Source organism: Stegostoma tigrinum, chromosome 17 (assembly GCF_030684315.1).
Source record: "Stegostoma tigrinum isolate sSteTig4 chromosome 17, sSteTig4.hap1, whole genome shotgun sequence".
NCBI classification, from domain to species: Eukaryota; Metazoa; Chordata; class Chondrichthyes; order Orectolobiformes; family Stegostomatidae; genus Stegostoma; species Stegostoma tigrinum.
In genome coordinates this window covers 55,116,725-55,135,267 of record NC_081370.1, presented here as the reverse complement: position 1 = coordinate 55,135,267, position 18,543 = coordinate 55,116,725, and the positions used below count along the sequence as shown (strand labels likewise).

Below are 18,543 nucleotides of genomic sequence, written 5' to 3'. Positions count from 1 at the left end.
CGAATAATGTTCCCTCTAAACTGCACGGCTGCTCAGACATTCTGTGCATGTTGATCACTGTGTTGATGCATTGATTTCAACACAGTGCAAATACCTTGGAGGGCTGCACAGCTGAAAATGAATGCGAGGGAATGTAGATCACGGTCCGGTCACATAGATCTGGGTGCTGTGTATGTGGGGCGTCAGAGATGTCCTTTCCAACTCTGTGATAATGGGAACTGCAGATGCTGGAGATTCCAAGATAATAAAATGTGAGGCTGGATGAACACAGCAGGCCAAGCAGCATCTCAGGAGCACAAAAGCTGACGTTTCGGGCCTAGACCCTTCATCAGAGAGGGGGATGGGGGGAGGGAACTGGAATAAATAGGGAGAGAGGGGGAGGCGGACCGAAGATGGAGAGTAAAGAAGATAGGTGGAGAGAGACAACAAAATGTGAGGCTGGACGAACACAGCAGGCCAAGCAGCATCCCAGGAGCACAAAAGCCGACGCCTCGGGCCTAGACCCTTCATCAGAGAGGGGGATGGGGGGAGGGAACTGGAATAAATAGGGAGAGAGGGGGAGGCGGAGGTGGAGAGAGTGTAGGTGGGGAGGTAGGGAGGGGATAGGTCAGTCCAGGGAAGACGGACAGGTCAAGGAGGTGGGATGAGGTTAGTAGGTAGCGGGGGGTGCGGCTTGGGGTGGGAGGAAGGGATGGGTGAGAGGAAGAACCGGTTAGGGAGGCAGAGACAGGTTGGACTGGTTTTGGGATGCAGTGGGTGGGGGGGAAGAGCTGGGCTGGTTGTGTGGTGCAGTGGGGGGAGGGGACGAACTGGGCTGGTTGAGGGATGCAGTAGGGGAAGGGGAGATTTTGAAACTGGTGAAGTCCACATTGATACCATATGGCTGCAGGGTTTCCAACTCTGTGCTGTCTGCAGTGTACATACAAAATACAAGCTGTATTTGTTCACTGGCATCAGAGCGGGTCTACCTTCTCTCACCAGCCCAAAAATTAACAAATGCAAAATACTGCTGATGCAGAGAATTTTGGAGAAACTCGGCAGGTGTGGCAGCATCTGTGGACAGAGGTGCAGAGTTAAAGCTTTGTGTTTCTCTCCACAGATGTTGCCAGCTCTGCTGAAAATCCCTCTTTTTGTTTCATAGTTCATAGTTCATAGTTCCTGCGCTCGCTGTTCTTGTTTCATTTAGGGACTAACGTGATGTCTGCAATTTCATCTTCCTCAGGATTCTCAATCAGCTGGCCATGATTCAGGTACAGAATAGGTGCCTGGTGATTGAAGATCAGTCTTCAATGTTCTAAAGAATTGTCAGTGACTCGAAATATTAACGTTCTCTCTCCTAAGGGGTCTGCCTGACCTTGTATTAAGCTCATATCTGACAGCATCTGTGGGAGAGAACGGTAACATTTCAAGTCAGTGGCAATTCTTCAGAACATTGAAGACTGATCTTCAATCGCCAGGCACCTATTCTGTACCTGAATCATGGCCATCTGATCGAGAATCCTGAGGATGGTGAAATGGCAGACGTCACGTTGGCCCCTAAAATGAAACAAGAGCTGAGATTGCAGGAACCATGAAAGAAAAAGAGAAATTGCTGGAGAAACTCAGACAGCTGCCAACATCTGTAGAGGGAAACACAAAGTTAAAGCTTTGGGTCCAGTGCCTTACCTGATGTGGCTTGTGAGGTCGTTGGGTTTCAGTAAAGGCCTAAAGTTGGTCATTCATTGATGGTGAATGTCCTTGGCAGGTAGAGTCTAAGAAGAGCCGCTTTGCTGTGCCAAAAGTTTGTTTGCTTATGGCTGCACTAGTAACTGGTCACATATTACACATCTCTTCCTCCCCAGAAGACCTCAGTAAAGAAGCGTTGCTTGAGGCTTTGGATTTCAGACACTGCACTGTCTATTACCTAAATGTACTCTCTGTTTTGTTTTGCTCAACTCTTATAAGAAGCTATGCTTGTATTTTGGTCCCAACTATGACAGATTAAATAAAAACTGAAATAACTGCGGATGCTGTAAATCAGAAACAAAAACAGAAGTTGCTGGAAAAGCTCAGCAGGTCTGGCAGCATAAATGAAGAGGAAACAGAGTTAACGTTTCAGGACCGCTGATTCGTCTTCAGAACTGATAGCAGCTAGGGAAATGTCAGTCGAAATGCAGAAGACGGGTGGGGTGAGAGAGTCAGGAGTAAACGATAGGTGGGGAAAGTGCCAAAAGAGAGAGAAGAGCAGTCAAACAGACAAAGGAGTGGATGATAATTTGGCTTGGAGGGTGAATAGCTGTTAGTGTAGGCTGTTAGTGGCAAACAATAGGTAATGTGTAATGGCAGACTATGTGATCACAAGGCTTGGTGTGTAGGGTAGGGGGCTGGGACACGGTAGAGTTTAGGCCCTAAAATTATTGAACTCGATATTGAGCCCAGAGGTGTTATGTTAAAGTGGCAGGCGACTGGAAGCTCATGGTCTCACACCCTGCTTCCTGTAAAGACTCCATTCCACTCTTCTAGTTCCTCCATCTCCATCGCAAATTTTCCTATGAAGCCAACTTCAACAAGGGAGCCTCCAAAATGTCCCCCTTCTTCCTCAACTGAGATTCCCCAGCACCGTTGTCAACAGGGCCCTCAGTCAGGTCCAACCCATCTCCCACATTTCTGCCCTTACCCCTTCTCTTCCTTCCTGTAGCAGCGATAGGGTTCCCCTTATCCTCACCTACCAACCCACCAGCATCCACATGTTGAAGATCATCAGATGCCATTTCCACCACCTCCAGCGAGATGCCACCACCAGGCACATATTCCCCTCCGCTCCCATGTCCACAGGGATCATTCTGTCCTGGACACCCTGGTCCATACTTCCTTCACCCACAAAAACCCCCACAGCCTCATGGTACCTTCCCCTGCAACTGGCAAAGGTGTAACACCTGCCCATTTACCTCCTCCCTCCCCAGTATCCAGGGGCCCAAACATACCTTCCGGGTGAAGCAGCACCTTACCTGCACTTCCCACTATCTAGTCTACTGCATTCACTACTCACAATGTGGTCTCCTGTACACTGGGGAAACAAAGCGTTGATTGATCGACTGCTTCACAGAACATCTACATTCTGCTCGCAAAAACAAACCTGAGCAACCTGTTGCCTGCCGCGTTAACACACCACCCTGTTCCTCAGCCAACATCTCTGTCTCTGGCTTACTGTAATGTTCCTGTGAAGCTCAACGCAAGCTTGAAGAACGACAAAACATTTTCTGCTTTCGGGACCCTGCAGCCCTCTGGACTCAATATTGAGTTCAATAATTTTAGGGCCTGAACTCTCCATCTCCTACCCCCCTACCCCACCACTAGGCCTTGTTAGCACATAGTGTGCCATTACACTCTATCTATTGTTGCCCACTAACAGTCCCCATTAACAGCTGTTCACCTTCCCAGCCAGATTGTGATCCACTCCTTTGTTTGTCCAACTGTTCTTCTCCCTCTTTTGGCTCAATCATACCGTTTACTCCTGACCCCCTCCTGCCGTCCTACTTTCTGCATATAAACCAACGCTTTCCTAGCTACCATCAGTTCTGAAAAAGGGTCATCTGTCCCGAAACGTTAATTCTGATTTCTCTTCACAAATACTGCCAGACCTGCTGACCTTTTCCAGCAACGTGTGTTATTGTTTATGAAGATTGAAGTTTGTGCAGACTTGTACAATCACATGAGCTTTGTCTTATTTTCCTTAATACTTTCTTGCAATACATCTTTAACTTGTGTTAACAGTAGGAGGGTCACTTCATTTGGCTATAAGTTTACATCATGTCTCATTCCTTACCTCAGAAACTCAATGCAAATTGACTATTGGATGCTTCTCTTGAAATACAAAGAGCTTCTTTCTCGAGATATTCACACTTCCAATCACACTGTCTCCAATTTCTCTGGATTTTTATCTTTTTTTTGACTGTCAAAATTAGTAGATGGATGTGCTGTCCTTGCGATGTAATGCTAGCACCTACCCTCGCGTAGAGGTGATTGCATAGCTCCTTTCAGAGGAGACTTGGCTTAATCACTCCATATTCTGTCCAATCTTTATTCTTCAACCAACACCCCAAGCCAGTGATTTAAACATTTGTCTTATTGCTGTTTGGAGCGTTCTGAGCTCATGGAAGATGCCATTTAAATACGTCTTTTTTTTTAAATGTTGTAATATCAGGTGTGATTTACTTATTAATATCTTGTATTTTAGAGTTTGAATGTTGAACTAATGACTTGTCGGTTTACCTGTATCTGTATGGGAGGGTTTAATAATAAACTGGTCACACTTTCTGGAGTCTTGATTTGAAACCAAAATGCTTCAGATGTGAGGTGACTGGGACCCATCTGGGGTGATAATGTGAATTTATTTATTATTATGACAGTTTTATGATGAGACAAACTTTGAAAAGCATTTTCAAACCCGGGCCCCTGGCACTGTGAGGCAGCACTGCTAACCACTGTGCCACCGTGCCATCCTGTTCTTCTGCAAATTGTCTCTAAAAGTTTCCAATATGTTGGTTTCTCCTCGGTGAAAAAAATCAATTAACGAAGCTCCTATAATAATAGCAGACTAATGCCTTTCAAAGCTTGTCTGATCATTGTCAAAACCTGTCTGAAACCTGATTTTCTGAAGAAGGGTCTAGCCTGAAATGTCAGCTTTCCTGCTCCTTTGATGCTGCTGGGCCTGCTGTGTTCATTCAGCTCTACACCTTGTTATCTCAGATTCTCCAGCATCTACAGTTCCTACTATCTCTGAAACCGGATGTGATTATGTTTTGGAGAAAGGCCACCTCAATAAATGAAATAAAGTATGACCTATCAAACCAGATTTCAGTCAGAGGTCTTGAGCAGTAATGACATCAGCCAAGATCATAAGAGTCTCTAGATTTGTGTTTGTGTAATTACAGCCACAGTGTTTTTGGAATTCTGGAAAAGGCGTCGAGCAGTTCTCACTTATGACTGGGACCTAATTGACTGGGAGGAGGAAGAGGTAAGTTTGAAAGACCTCATGTCTTGCATGCTGCTTTTGAAACACCAATTGAATACCAAGAACTTTCAGAATACGCAAAAGCACGACATGAGGAAAGGGCTGTGTTAAAGTACTGCTGGTTGTAAAGTTAAGTTTCTGGATGAATCAATAAGGCATATTAGTTGATTAACTCAGTACCTTAAGCACATGTATAGAAGCACTGCGATAACTCTTCATTTGTACAGCTGTTGGTATTTCTGACTGTCACATAAAAGATCAGAATTTAATTCCCCGCTGGGGAGGAGTTTCTCTCGGCATGAGATTTTGTGGGTCAGTGGTATCATCCTTACCCACTAGTGCAGACTTATTATTCGTGGAATGTGCATTTGTAGACAAACAGGTCTGTCATGGGTTGGAAAATGGCAAACAGTAAAAATAAAACACAAGGAAGCATAAGGCCTCAGCTTTGTGAACGGCCATACAAAAAGATTTCACAGTTCACAGGAAAGAACAGGGAAGAAGCAGTTAAGTCAAGCCTAAAGATCTCTTGTAGAGGATCTAAAATCCCGTAAAGTGCTCATGTTGAGGAACAGTTGTGACTTTGGGTGGAATCTTATTTCATGGAGGCCCAAATGATGTGGCCTATGATGAGAAATGTAGCAGAATCACCTGAGGAGTCTGGTGAGGCCAATCTGATAAGAAGGGACAACTTGCTAACTAGGTTCTGGAAATTAATTCTCACTGAGAGTAGCCAGTTCACTGATAAGGAGGATGGATTATTGCTTGTTAACAGCCTTGTTAATCGTGCATCTTATTCATTTGTGTGATGAGGGCATCACTGACTGGCCAGTATTTCCTGTCCATCCCAAGTTGCCCTTGAGAAGTGGTGGTGAGCTGCCTTCTTGAACCGCTGCAGTCCTCCTTGGGTTGATCCGCAATTAGGGAGGGAATTCCAGGATTTTGTCCCAATTACCCTATTAATATGCAGCTTTCTATCGTACTATTTAACATGAGCAAATTAGACACTAAATACGATATATGCATGGAAATGAGAGCTTATACCTGGTGACTTCAGCTCACCACTGGTTCTAAAGGATCTTCATGTTAGATACCAGGCACCAACATGCACCAGGGGCACCAGTCCAAATCAATGGACATTGGCATCTGACATGTACAAGTACCCTCTTGGCACATCTCCCATCCACTCACAGTACATTTCTGCACATCAGTGTTGTACTTCATTGTAATTTTAAAACAGGGATACTTTGCACTTAGAGACACACACCCAGCTCATGATCAAACTGGGCTGTATTTCTGAGCTTGGTCTCTCAGCGCTCACTCACTTTGCGGCTACCTGAAAGTTCACAGCTCCGCTGCCTTGCCCTTTTGTGCTTTGTCCCTCAGCTAGAGGTACCAGGCTCACAATGCTGCCGTGTGGCCAAGCCATTTTCCACTGTCATAAAGCCAGGATGTTTCTCATGGTTAGCAGCAGTCCTTGGTCAAGAAAAGGGGTTCAGGGTGCCCTGGCACAGTAAATCATGGGCAGCCTCCTTTTAGCAGCCCAGGAGCTTGGACATGGTCAGTCAACCGCTCAAAATGGTCAAGTCAGAATCATCTCCTCATAAGGAACACAGAAAAGAATGCATACAGTATGGAAGCAGGCCATTCAGCCCATCGAGTTCACACCATCTCCAAAAAGCATCCCACCCAGACTACCCCCCACTACCCTATCACAGTAACCCTGCATTTCCCATGGCTAACCCACCTGGCCTGCACATCCCCAAACATTGTGGGCAGTTTAGCATGGCCAATCCAACTGACCTACATGTCTTTAGACCGTAGGAGGAAACCAGAGCACCCGCAGGAAACCCACACATACAGTCGCCCAAGGGAGGAATCAAAGTCGGGACCCTGGTACTGTGAGGCAGCAGTGCTAACCACTGAGCCACTGTACCACCCAAGGAGTGAAAGATCAGATGGCCTTTGATCCATCTTGCCACTTACGGCCCTAACCACACTCCCCTTCAACCCCACCACTCCCGGCACCTTCCCCTGCAACCGCAGGAAGTGATACACTTGCCCCCACACCTCCTACCTTACCCCCATCCCAGGTCCCAAGATGACTTTCCATATTAAGCAGATGTTCACCTGCACATCTGCCAATGTAGTATACTGTATCCACCGTACCCGGTGTGGCTTCCTCTACATTGGGGAAACCAAGCGGAGGCTTGGGGACCGCTTTGCAGAACACCTGCGCTCGGTTCGCAATAAACAACTGTACCTCCCAATCGCAAACCATTTCAACTCCCCCTCCCATTTCTGAGACGACATGTCCATCATGGGCCTCCTGCAGTGCCACAATGATGCCACCCGAAGGTTGCAGGAACAGCAACTCATTCCGCTTGGGAACCCTGCAGCCCAATGGTATCAATGTGGACTTCACAAGCTTCAAGATCTCCCCCTCCCCCACTGCATCCCAAAACCAGCCCAGCTCGTCCGCTCCCCCCACTGCATCCCAAAACCAGCCCAGCTCATCCCCACCTCCCTAACCTGTTCTTCCTCTCATCTATCCCCTCCTCTCACCTCAAGCCACACCTCCATTTCCCACCTACCAACCTCATCCCACCTCCTTGTCCTGTCTGTCCTCCCCGGACTGACCTATCCCTTTCCCACCTCCGCACCTATACTCTCCTCTCCACCTATCTTCTCCTCTATCCATCTCCGGTCCGCCTCCCCCTCTCTCCCTGTTTATTTCAGAATCCTCTCCCCACCCCCCTTTTCTGATGAAGGGTCTAGGCCCGAAATGTCAGCTTTAGTGCTGCTGAGATGGTGCTCGGCCTGCTGTGTTCATCCAGCTTCACGCTTTGTTATCCCGGCCCTATTGTGGGCTGTTTTCTTCCTGAAATCAGAGAGTGGCAGATATCACGGGTGATAAAAGTGGGTGGCACAACTGTTAATGTTGGTGGAGGCAGGGAGGTGCCTTGAGAGAGTGGATGGGCAGCACAGAGGGCTTGCAGAGTGAGCACTGACAGGGTTTAGGGTGGGTGACAGCATGTGCAGGTGGCTGTTGCAGGCAATAGTGAGAGTGATAGAGCACGAGCCTGTCAGAGAGATAGATACATCAAGATAGAGAGAGTAAGAGAGAGAGAGTCTGTGATTGTGAACTTTCTGTTTCCGACTCACACACACTCTGTCTCTCGCTCTCTTCCCCGTCTCATGCACACACACACAATCTCACATACGTGCATGCACGCACACACACATAAATCTATGGAATGAATTTATATTTACATATACATTCTATTTTATTTAATTTAAAAATCACACTGTTTATAGACAGTAAGTCAGTATGATGATTTATAAATTCTTACTTCAGAAATAAAACCATTCTGACTCCAAACTAAAACACAAACATATTCTAAACAAGTCTCACACCAAATATGCATTGTCAGACCTAAAATGTCACCTCTTCCTTACACTGATAAAACCTTTAGTTCTCTCAGGACTGAAAGAAATTTGGGGATTTACGTATGCATATTAATCAATTAAAACCTTAAAAGATTTAAAGATTAAAACCTTAAAGGTTTAAAGATTTCATAACATCTTAGGTTTGTTTAATACGTCCTCATCAGTTGTGTGACCTTTGATCTTTTCCTTATAAATTCTGCGTTCTGTGTGCTTCTTTCTCCCTTCACCTGATGAAGAGGCTACACTCCAAAAGCTTGCATTTTCAACTGAACCTGTTGGACTATAACCTGATATTATTAAGACAAACCTAACCAGGCAGTGGTTGGGCATGCAGCAAAAAGCAAATTGAATCCTCAAAGCGTTTTCACCCACTGCAAGGTACAAGTCGGTAATGTCTTGGAATGTTCTACATTTGTCTGATGAGTATAACTCCAACAGCATGTAAGCCATTCAGGACAGAGCAGCCCTTTGCCAGGGCACCCCTTCCCACAATGTTCAACATTTACTCCTCACTACCACCTGCACAGTGGCAGCAGAATGTGTCATCAACAAGAGACCCTCCAGCAACTCACCAAAGCATTCACTCCTTAGCATTTTCCAAATCCAGGACCTTTACTGATTAGAAGGGGAACATATGCCTGGAAGCATCATTATTTTCAAGTTCCCCTCCAAATCATGCACCATCTTGCACCTAAATTGCGTTCCCATCGCTTTCACTGGGTCAAAGCCCTGGGAATCCTTCTCTAACAGTTCTGTAGCTGTACTCACATCGCAAGGATTACAGTGGTTCAATAGGCAGCACGCCACTACCAGAGAAATTAAGGGCAGGAAGTAGATCATAACCTAGCTTGCAGTGCTCACATCCAATGAATGAATGAATAAAACTCTGTTTAAGCTACCCGTTGAGGAAAATCCAGACATAGTCAACAATGATTTTGTGTTGAAGATGTGTTCTTAATGTAAGTTTTATTTGGCAGAAATCTAATGGCATTAACACAATGCTAGTTTATCACACCATTTTAATAAAGTTCACCACGCTTCATAGAATCCCGAAAGTGTGGAAACAGACCATTCAATCCATGAAGTGCACACCAACACTCCGAAGAGCATCCCACCCAGACCCATCCTGTCCCTGTAACCCTGCATGTCCTGCGCCTACACATCCCTGGACATTCTGGGAAATTTAGCATGACCGTTCTACCTAACTTGCCCATCTTTGGAGTGTAGGAGAAAACTGGAGCATGCAGACATGGGGAGAACATGCTCCCGAGGCTAGAATCAAACCTGGGTCCCTGACACTGTGAGGCAGCAGGACTAACTACTGAGCCACCATGCCATCCCAATTTTACATTGTTACTTCCGAATTTTACAAATGGAATCCCAGCAATTTAGAAAAGAAATAGTTTTCATAATATGTAGCATTGTTGAAAATCTCCCATAAAGATATTGTTGTTTCTTTCTCACAGGAAGAACTCCGCCCTCAGTTTGAAGCAAAATATTCCAAAAAGGAACGTGTGAACCCCATCACAGGAAAGCCGGAACCATTCCAACCATTTTTTGATAAACTCAGTCGCCTCCTGGTGTCTGTCTCAGGAATTTTCTTTATGGTAAGTTCTGGAGAAGATGCACTTAATTTTGTCATTTTTTTTCCCAGCTAACAACAGTAGAAAAGCCATTGTTCCCATGGTGACAAAACAAAATGAGCTATTTGGGAGCTTAACAGTTCATTGTGTTCTCAGTTTGGAGCCTGCATTGAGAAAGTTAATAGGATATTTGTTGAATTTTTCCCAGCAATAGAGAAATTGAAAATGATGAAATCATGATTTAGTCTCCAAGGTGTATTTAGTCTCCAAGATGACTGTATCAGCGCCGCCTCGTGCTCCCAAGAGGAGTTCGAACAATTCATCTACTTCACCAACACCTTCCACCCCAACCTCAAGTTCACCTGGACCATCTCCAACACATCCCTCACCTTCCTGGATTTCTCTGTCTCCATCTCAGGCAACCACCTAGAAACAGAGATAATAAAATGTGAGGCTGGATGAACACAGCAGGCCAAGCAGCATCTCAGGAGCACAAAAACTGACGTTTCGGGCCTAGACACTTCATCAGAGAGGGGGATGGGGAGAGGGAGCTGGAATAAATAGGGAGAGAGGGGGAGGCGGACAAAAGATGGAGAGTAAAGAAGATAGGTGGAGAGAGTATAGGTGGGGAGGTAGGGAGGGGATAGGTCAGTCCAGGGAAGACGGACAGGTCAAGGAGGTGGGATGAGGTTAGTAGGTAGCTGGGGGTGCGGCTTGGTGTGGGAGGAAGGGATGGGTGAGAGGAAGAAGGGTGAGGGGAAGGTGCCGGGTGTGGTGGGGTTGGAGGGCAGTGTGGAGCGAACAAAGGAGTCACGGAGAGAGTGGTCTCTCCGGAAAGCAGACAGGGGAGGGGATGGAAAAATGTCTTGGGTGGTGGGGTCGGATTGTAAATGGCGGAAGTGTCGGAGGATGATGCGTTGTATCCGGAGGTTGGTAGGGTGGTGTGTGAGAACGAGGGGGATCCTCTTAGGGCGGTTGTGGCGAGGGCGGGGTGTGAGGGATGTGTTGCGGGAAATACGGGAGACGCGGTCAAGGGCGTTCTCGATCACTGTGGGGGGAAAGTTGCGGTCCTTAAAGGACTTGGACATCTGGGATGTGCGGGAGTGGAATGTCTTATTGTGGGAGCAGATGCGGCGGAGGTGGAGGAATTGGGAATAGGGGATGGAATTTTTGCAGGACGGTGGGTGGGAGGAGGTGTATTCTAGGTAGCTGTGGGAGTCGGTGGACTTGAAATGGACATCAGTTACAAGCTGGTTGCCTGAGATGGAGACTGAGAGGTCCAGGAAGGTGAGGGATGTGCTGGAGATGGCCCAGGTGAACTGAAGGTTGGGGTGGAAGGTGTTGGTGAAGCGGATGAACTGTTCGAGCTCCTCTGGGGAGCAAGAGGCGGCGCCGATACAGTCATCAATGTACCAGAGGAAGAAGTGGGGTTTGGGGCCTGTGTAGGTGCGGAAGAGGGACTGTTCCACGTAACCTACAAAGAGGCAGGCATAGCTGGGGCCCATGCGGGTGCCCATGGCCACCCCCTTAGTCTGTAGGAAGTGGGAGGAGTCAAAAGAGAAGTTGTAAGAGAAGTTTAACCAACTAGAAACAGATGTCCATTTCAAGCCCACCAACTCCCATAGCTACCTAGAATACACCACCTCCCTCCAACCTTGCTGCAAAAATTCCATCCCGTATTCCCATCTGCTCCCAGGATGAGGCATTCCACTCCCGTACATCTCGGATGTCCTTGTTCTTCAAGGATCGCAACATCTACCCCGCAGTGGCCGAGAACGCCTTCGACCATGTCTCCTGCATTTCCTGCAGCTCATCCCTCACACCCTGCCCCGGCAATAACCGCCAAAAGAGAATCCCCCTCGTTCTCACACACCACCCCACCAACCTCCGGATCCAACACATCATTCTCCGGCACTTCCGCCATCTGTAATCCGACCCCACCACCAAAGACATTTTTCCATCCCCACCCTTGTCTGCCTTCCGGCGAGACCACTCTCTCTGGGACTCCCTTGTCCGCTCCACACTCCCCTCCAACCCCACCACACCCGGCACTTGCCCCTGCAACCGCAGGAAGTGCTACACTTGCCCCCACACCTCCTCCCTCACCCCCATCCCAGGCCCCAAGAAGACTTTCACCTGCACATCTGCCAATGTGGTATACTGCATCCGCTGTACCCGTTGTGGCCTCCTCGACATCGGGAAAACCAAGCGGAGGCTTGAGGGCTGCTTTGCAGAACACCTACGTTTGTTTCGCAATAAACAAATGAACCTCCCAGCTGCGAACCATTTCAACTCCCCCTCCCATTCGTTAGACAACATGTCCATTCTGGGCCTCCTGCAGTGCCACAATGATGCCACCCGAAGGTTGCAGGAACAGCAAATGATATTCTGCTTGGGAACCCTGCAGCCCAATGGTATCAATGTGGATTTCACAAGCTTCAAAATCTCCCCTCCCCCCACCGCATCCCAAAATCAGCCGATCTTGTCCCCACCTCCCTAACCTGTTCTTCCTCTCACTATCTCCTCCTCCCACCTCAAGCTGTACCTCCATTTCCTACCTACTAACCTCATCCTGCCCCCTTGACCTGCCCGTCCTCCCCGGACTGACCTGTCCCCTCCCTACCTCCCCACCTACACTCACCTCTACTGGCTCCATCTCCGCCTCTTTAACTTGTCTGTCTCCTCTCCACCTATCTTCTCCTCTGTCCATCTTTGATCTGCCTCGCCCTCTCTCTATTTATTTCAGAACCCTCTCCCCATCCCCCTTTTCTGATGAAGGGTCTAGGTCTGAAACGTCAGCTTTTGTGCTCCTAAGATGCTGCTTGGCTGCTGTGTTCATCCAGCTCCACACCTTGTTATCTCAGATTCGATGTTACCTCTTTCTCACTCCACAGTTGCTGCCAGATGTGCTGGGCATTTCCAGCTGTTTATGTCTTTATTTCAGAACTGTGGCATCCACCGCATTTTGCTTTTTTTTTCATAACCCAGTATTATACCATGTTTGTTTCTGTTGCTTCAGTAAGATTCTCTCGTCAGATTTATGTTTCGCACAGGGTTTGGCTGTGACCAATTTCCCCTGAACCATGATATGTTCTTGTTTCTATGACTGACTGTAGCTGTGATTGGATCATTTCTTCCCTTCACATTGAGCAAGAATTTTTGATCACCTTGGGCCTGCCATTCATTTGGACTTTTTTATTGCGTGTACACTTTAGCTTGCATTTTAAATGTGTGTTTGTGGGATTAGGGCATCATTGGCCACTCACTGTCCAGCCTTGCAAATATATTGCCGTTCCTTCATTTATTGTTCACCCTGTGTGTCCTGGAAATGGTGATGATGAGCTTCCTCCTTGAACTGTTGAAGTCCTTGGGGCATAAAAGCACCCATAGTGCTGTTAGGGAGGATGGTCCAGGATTTTGGATCAACAACATGAGGCGACAGCACAGTGTCTCAGTGGTTAGCACTACTGCCTTACTGTGTCATGGACCTGGATTCAATTCCAGCCTTGGGTGACCTTGTGGGCTTCCACCAGGTGATCTGTTTTCCTCCCACTGTCCCAAGATGTACACATTAGATGGATTGGCCATGTTAATTTGCTACATAGTGCCCAGGGATGTGCAGGCTTGATGGATTAGCCATGTGAAAAGCAGGGTTACAGAGATAGGTAAGGGGCATGAGTCTGGGTGAGATGCTGTTCAGAAGTTCGGTGTGAACTCGATGGGCTCAATGGCCTGCTCCCACACTGTAGATATATCATTTTATGACACTGAAGGAGCGCATTGTAATTTCTCATCGGGATAGTTTGTGGCTTGGAGGGGAACTTGCAAGTGATGGTGTTCCCAGATATCAGTTTGAATCTGTATGCATTTATGCATGGAATTGTTGTGTAAAGAATTACAGAGTCGTTTTTAAAAAAGAAAAGCTTTGTTGAACAAAATGAGGGTTTGCTCCCCGTGCAGAAAACAAGAAACTTTGGACCTAGTGAAGAAGGCGGATGAGTGTGGATACTCTACCTTCATCGACAACAGCACTTGTACATCCTTAGTGTGGAGTCACATGACCAGTTGGTTAAGTGAGAGAACCTGCCCCTGACATTAATGCTGCTTTTAACTGAGTGTGGCATCAATGGGGATCAGGAGTCAAACTGTCCACTGGTTGGAGTCATAACTGGGACAAGACTGTTAAGAACATTGGAGGTCAGTCACCTCAGTTCCAAGTCATCTCTGCAGGAGTTCTTCAGTATAGTATTCTTAACCCAACTGTAATCAGTTGCTTCATCAATGACCTTCCCTCCATCATAAGGTCAGAAGTGGGTATGTCTCCTGACGATAGCATAATGTTCAGCTTCTTTCACTGCTCCTCAGATATTGAAGTAGTTCAAGTCCAATTTCAGCAAGATCTGGACAATATCCAGGTTTGGCTGACAAGTAGCAATTAACATTCACGCCACACAATATCCAGGCAATGATCATCTCCAACAAGAGATAATTTAGCCATTAACCCTGCAATCAAGACCCTGGGATTTACCATTGACCAGAAACTGAACTGGACTGATCATATAAGCAGATCAGAGGCTAGGGAACCTGCAGTGATTAACTTATCTCCTGAATCCCTAAAACTAACCAATCATCTACAAGGCACAAGGATTGTGGTGGAATACTCCCCACTTGCTTAAATGGCTGAAGCTCCAGCAACTCAAAAAAAAAGTATGACACCATCCAGGATAAGCCTACTTGTTTGACACTGCATCCACAAACATTCAGTCCTTCACCACTAATGCTCAGTAGCAGCAGTGTGTACTAACTATAAGAAAGAGTGGATGCTTGCGGATGTGATGCCAGTCAAGTGGGCTGCTTTGATCTGGATAGTGTCAAACTTCTTGAGTGTTGTTGATTAGATTAGATTAGATTCCTTACAGTGTGGAAACAGGCTCTTCGGCCCAACAAGTCCACAACTGCCCCTTGTAGAATCCCACCCAGACACATTCCCCTATAGCCCACTCACCCCTGAACACTATGGGCAATTTACCATGGCCAATCCACCTAGCCTGCACATCTTTTGGACTGTGAGAGGAAACCGGGGCACCCGGAGGAAACCCACGCAGACACAGGGAGAATGTGCAAACTCAACACAGACAGTTGCCCGAGGCTGGAATTGAACCCGAGTCCCTGGCGCTGTGAGGCTGCAGTGCTAACCACTGAGCCACTGTGCGATGAAGAGTGTAAACCCAAAATGTTGACTTTCCTGCTCCTCTGATGCTGCCTGACCTGCTGTGTTCCTCTAGCTCTGCACTGTATTGACTCTGACTCCACCATCTGCAGTTCTTGCTTTCTCCTTCTTGAGTGTTGTTGGAGCTGTACACATGCAGGCAAGTGGAGAGTATTTCATTACCCCCCTGACTTGTGCCTTGTAGATGGTGCACAGGCTTTGGGGAGTCAGGAGGTGAGTTTGTCACCACAATATTCCTAGCCCCTGACCTGCTGTTGTAGCCACTGTTTATGTGGTGAGTTCAGTTGAATTTCCAGTCAATGGTAACCCTCAGGATGTTGATGGTGGGGGATTCGGTGATGATAACACCACTGCATATCAATAGGCTGTAGTTAGATTATGTCTTATTGGTGATGGTCATAGTCTGGCATGAATGTTACTTTCCACTTATCACCTAAGCCTGGATATTGTCCAGATCTTGTTACATTTGAGCATGGTTCCCTTTTGTATTTGAGCAGTACTCAAATGGTACTGAACGCTGTGCAATCATTCGTGAACAAGCCCACTTCTGACATTATGATAGAGAGAAGGTCAGTGATGAAGCAGCTGATGATGGTTGAGGAACTCCTGCAGAGATGCCCTGGAGGTGAGATGACTGACCTCCAATAACCACAACCATCTCCCTGTCTCTCAGGTATGACACCATTCATCAGAGTCTGATCCCTGATTCCCATTGATACCAGTTTTGGTAGGACTATTTGAGGTCAAATGCGAACTTAATCTAGGGGCTACCGTTCCACCATCACCCCTGCAATTCAGCTGTTTTTTCCCGTGTGTGAAACAAGGTTGTAATAAGCTCAGGAGCTAAGTGGATTTCATGGAACACGAACTGGACGTCTCTGAGCAGGTTATTGCTAAGCAGGTGCTGCTTGTTGATGTCACTCTCCATCACTTTACAGATGATCGAGAGTAAACTGATGGCGCAGTAATTAGCTGAGCTGGATTTGTCCTGCTTTTTGTGTGCAGGACATACTTGAGCAACTTTCCACATTTATTGATTGATTATTTATTGTCACATGTACAGTGTGACAATACAGTGAAATATAGTGAAAAGTTTTGTTTACGAGCCATGTAGGCAGATCATAGTAACCAAAGGATGTACAGATCAAAAAGACTTAAACAGAGGCATACAGGATACATTGAACAGGGCATGTACTAGGTGAGATCAACATTAGCAAGATCAGCATTATTTGAAGCTAGGGTGTCCATTCATCCATCTAATAATGGCTGGGAAGAAGCTACTATTGAACCTGCTGGTGTGTGTGCTCAGGCTTCTATATCTTCTGCCTGATGCAAGAGGTTGTAGGAGATCATTACAGGGTGCAATGGGTCTTTGACGATGTTGGCCGCCTTTCCACAGCTGTGAGCCATGCAAATGCAGTCCATGGATGGAAGGTTGGTTTCTGTGATGGTATTGGCTGTGCACACAACCTTCTGTAGTTTTTTTACAATCTAGGACAGAGCAGTTGCCGTACCAGGCCGTTATGCATCCAGACAGTTTGCTTTCAATGGTGCAGCTGTAGAAGTTGGTGAAGGGCCTTATGGACATGGCAAATTTCCTGAGCCACCTGAGGAAGAAGAGGCGTTGTTGTGCCTTCTTGACTGTTGCGCCTACGTGAGAAGTCCAGGACAGGTCATCGGTTATCATCACTCTGAGGAAATTTATGCTATACACCCTCTCAACCTCAGTTCCGTTGATGTAGATGGGGCCGTGCTCTCCTACTTTCTTTCTGAAGTCGATGATCAGTTCTTTAGTATTGCCAATGTTGAGAGACAGAATGTTTTCATTACACCACATCACCAAGCTCTCTATCCTCCTTCTGTATTTTGACTCATCATTGTTAGATATCTGTCCCACTACGATGGTTTTGCCAACAAACTTGTAGATGGCGTTTGTTCGGAATTTGGCAAACCAGTCATAGGTATACAGGGAGTACAGTAGGAGGCTGAGGGTGCATCCTTATGGAGGTTCCAGTGTTGAGTGTTACTGTGGAGGAGGTGCAGCTACCTATCCTGCTTGCATCAATGGGTCAGAAAGCTGAGGATCCAGTTGCAGGGGGCAGAGCTGTGACCAAGGCTAGGGAGTTTTGAGGTCAGTCTGGAGAGGATAATAGTGTTATAGGCAGAGCTATAGTCAACGAGAGGGAGTCTGACATAGGTGACCTTACTGTCCAGATGTTTCAGGGAGAGTGCAGGGCTAGAGAAATGGACCTGTTTTGTCAGTAGGCAAATAATTGGGTTTAAGGTAGGTTGGGAGACTGGAGTTGATGTGGACCATGACAAGTCTCTTGAAGCACTTTGTGATTATTGAGGTCAGAGTCAGTAAGTGGTATTGTTGTAACCGCCCTGTCCCTTGGCCATTGTCGTAACTGCCCTGTTGGTCGGTCAGTATTGGTTCAACATTGTCATTGATTACATGGTGATGTAATCTGTACATGCCACCATCTCAATTGGAAGCCTCTTGAATACTTTAGGGTTATTTGAGACTGAATGTTTTAAAAAAAGATGTCAATGGCATCAAGGGATATAGAGAGAAAGCAGGAATGCAACATTGAGGTAGAGGGCTATCTGTGATCGAACTAAATGACAGAATGGTCTCAAAGGACTGAAAAGCTTATTCTAGCTCCAGGCTTCTTTGTTTTGATGTTTATTAAAGGGTAGGACCAGCTTGGCAATGTAAAGGTGCCTGTGATCTGCGTCATGAAGGCACTTGTTCCTTGTCATTTCATATCCACATTGTTTGGATGGTCAGCCAAGGGTCGGAACACCAGTGGACAATGCAGAAAATCTGGAAGATAGTCAGAGAATTGCAGAAAAAGAAGTCCATGGGTCAGGTTACACCTGCAGTGGAAGAAACCAAATTGATGTTTCAGGTCAATGACTTTTTATTGGAGCTGAGATGGAGAGGCTTTTAGTCAGAAGTAAGTGTCTGACTGCTACAAATGAAATGATGGATTGCTGGTCTATACAAAAGGTCACTCAGCTTTAATTAGTCTGTCTGTGTGAGTTTTGTGCTGAGTGTACCTGGACCTTAACTAGCCAGAGCCCATCTATTCCAACTGTATAGAGATATCCTGGAAAGCAATTACCTTACTTTGTATTGATTTTAATAAAAATAAAATCTAGCCAAAATGCAGAGGAAAATCATTGTTGTAAGTCCTGTCATGTTTCAGCTTACTGCCACTTGGAGGCGAGCAAATTGAAGTCAGGGCAAAATGATTCCTACAGCCCAGCCACGCAGCTTGATG

General features: G+C 46.6%; 1 protein-coding gene across 4 annotated transcripts in view; it reads left to right on the top strand.

The window, feature by feature from the left end:
- The window catches only part of ano3 (anoctamin 3), a 511,995-nt gene that overhangs the window by 419,178 nt on the left and 74,274 nt on the right, over nt 1–18,543 (top strand). For all 4 annotated transcript variants that reach the window (XM_059652166.1, XM_059652167.1, XM_059652165.1 and 1 more), the window contains 2 exons: nt 4,914–4,996; nt 9,910–10,050. In XM_059652166.1, coding sequence (XP_059508149.1) covers nt 4,914–4,996; nt 9,910–10,050 — 224 coding nt within the window. The remainder of the gene's footprint in view (nt 1–4,913; nt 4,997–9,909; nt 10,051–18,543) is intronic.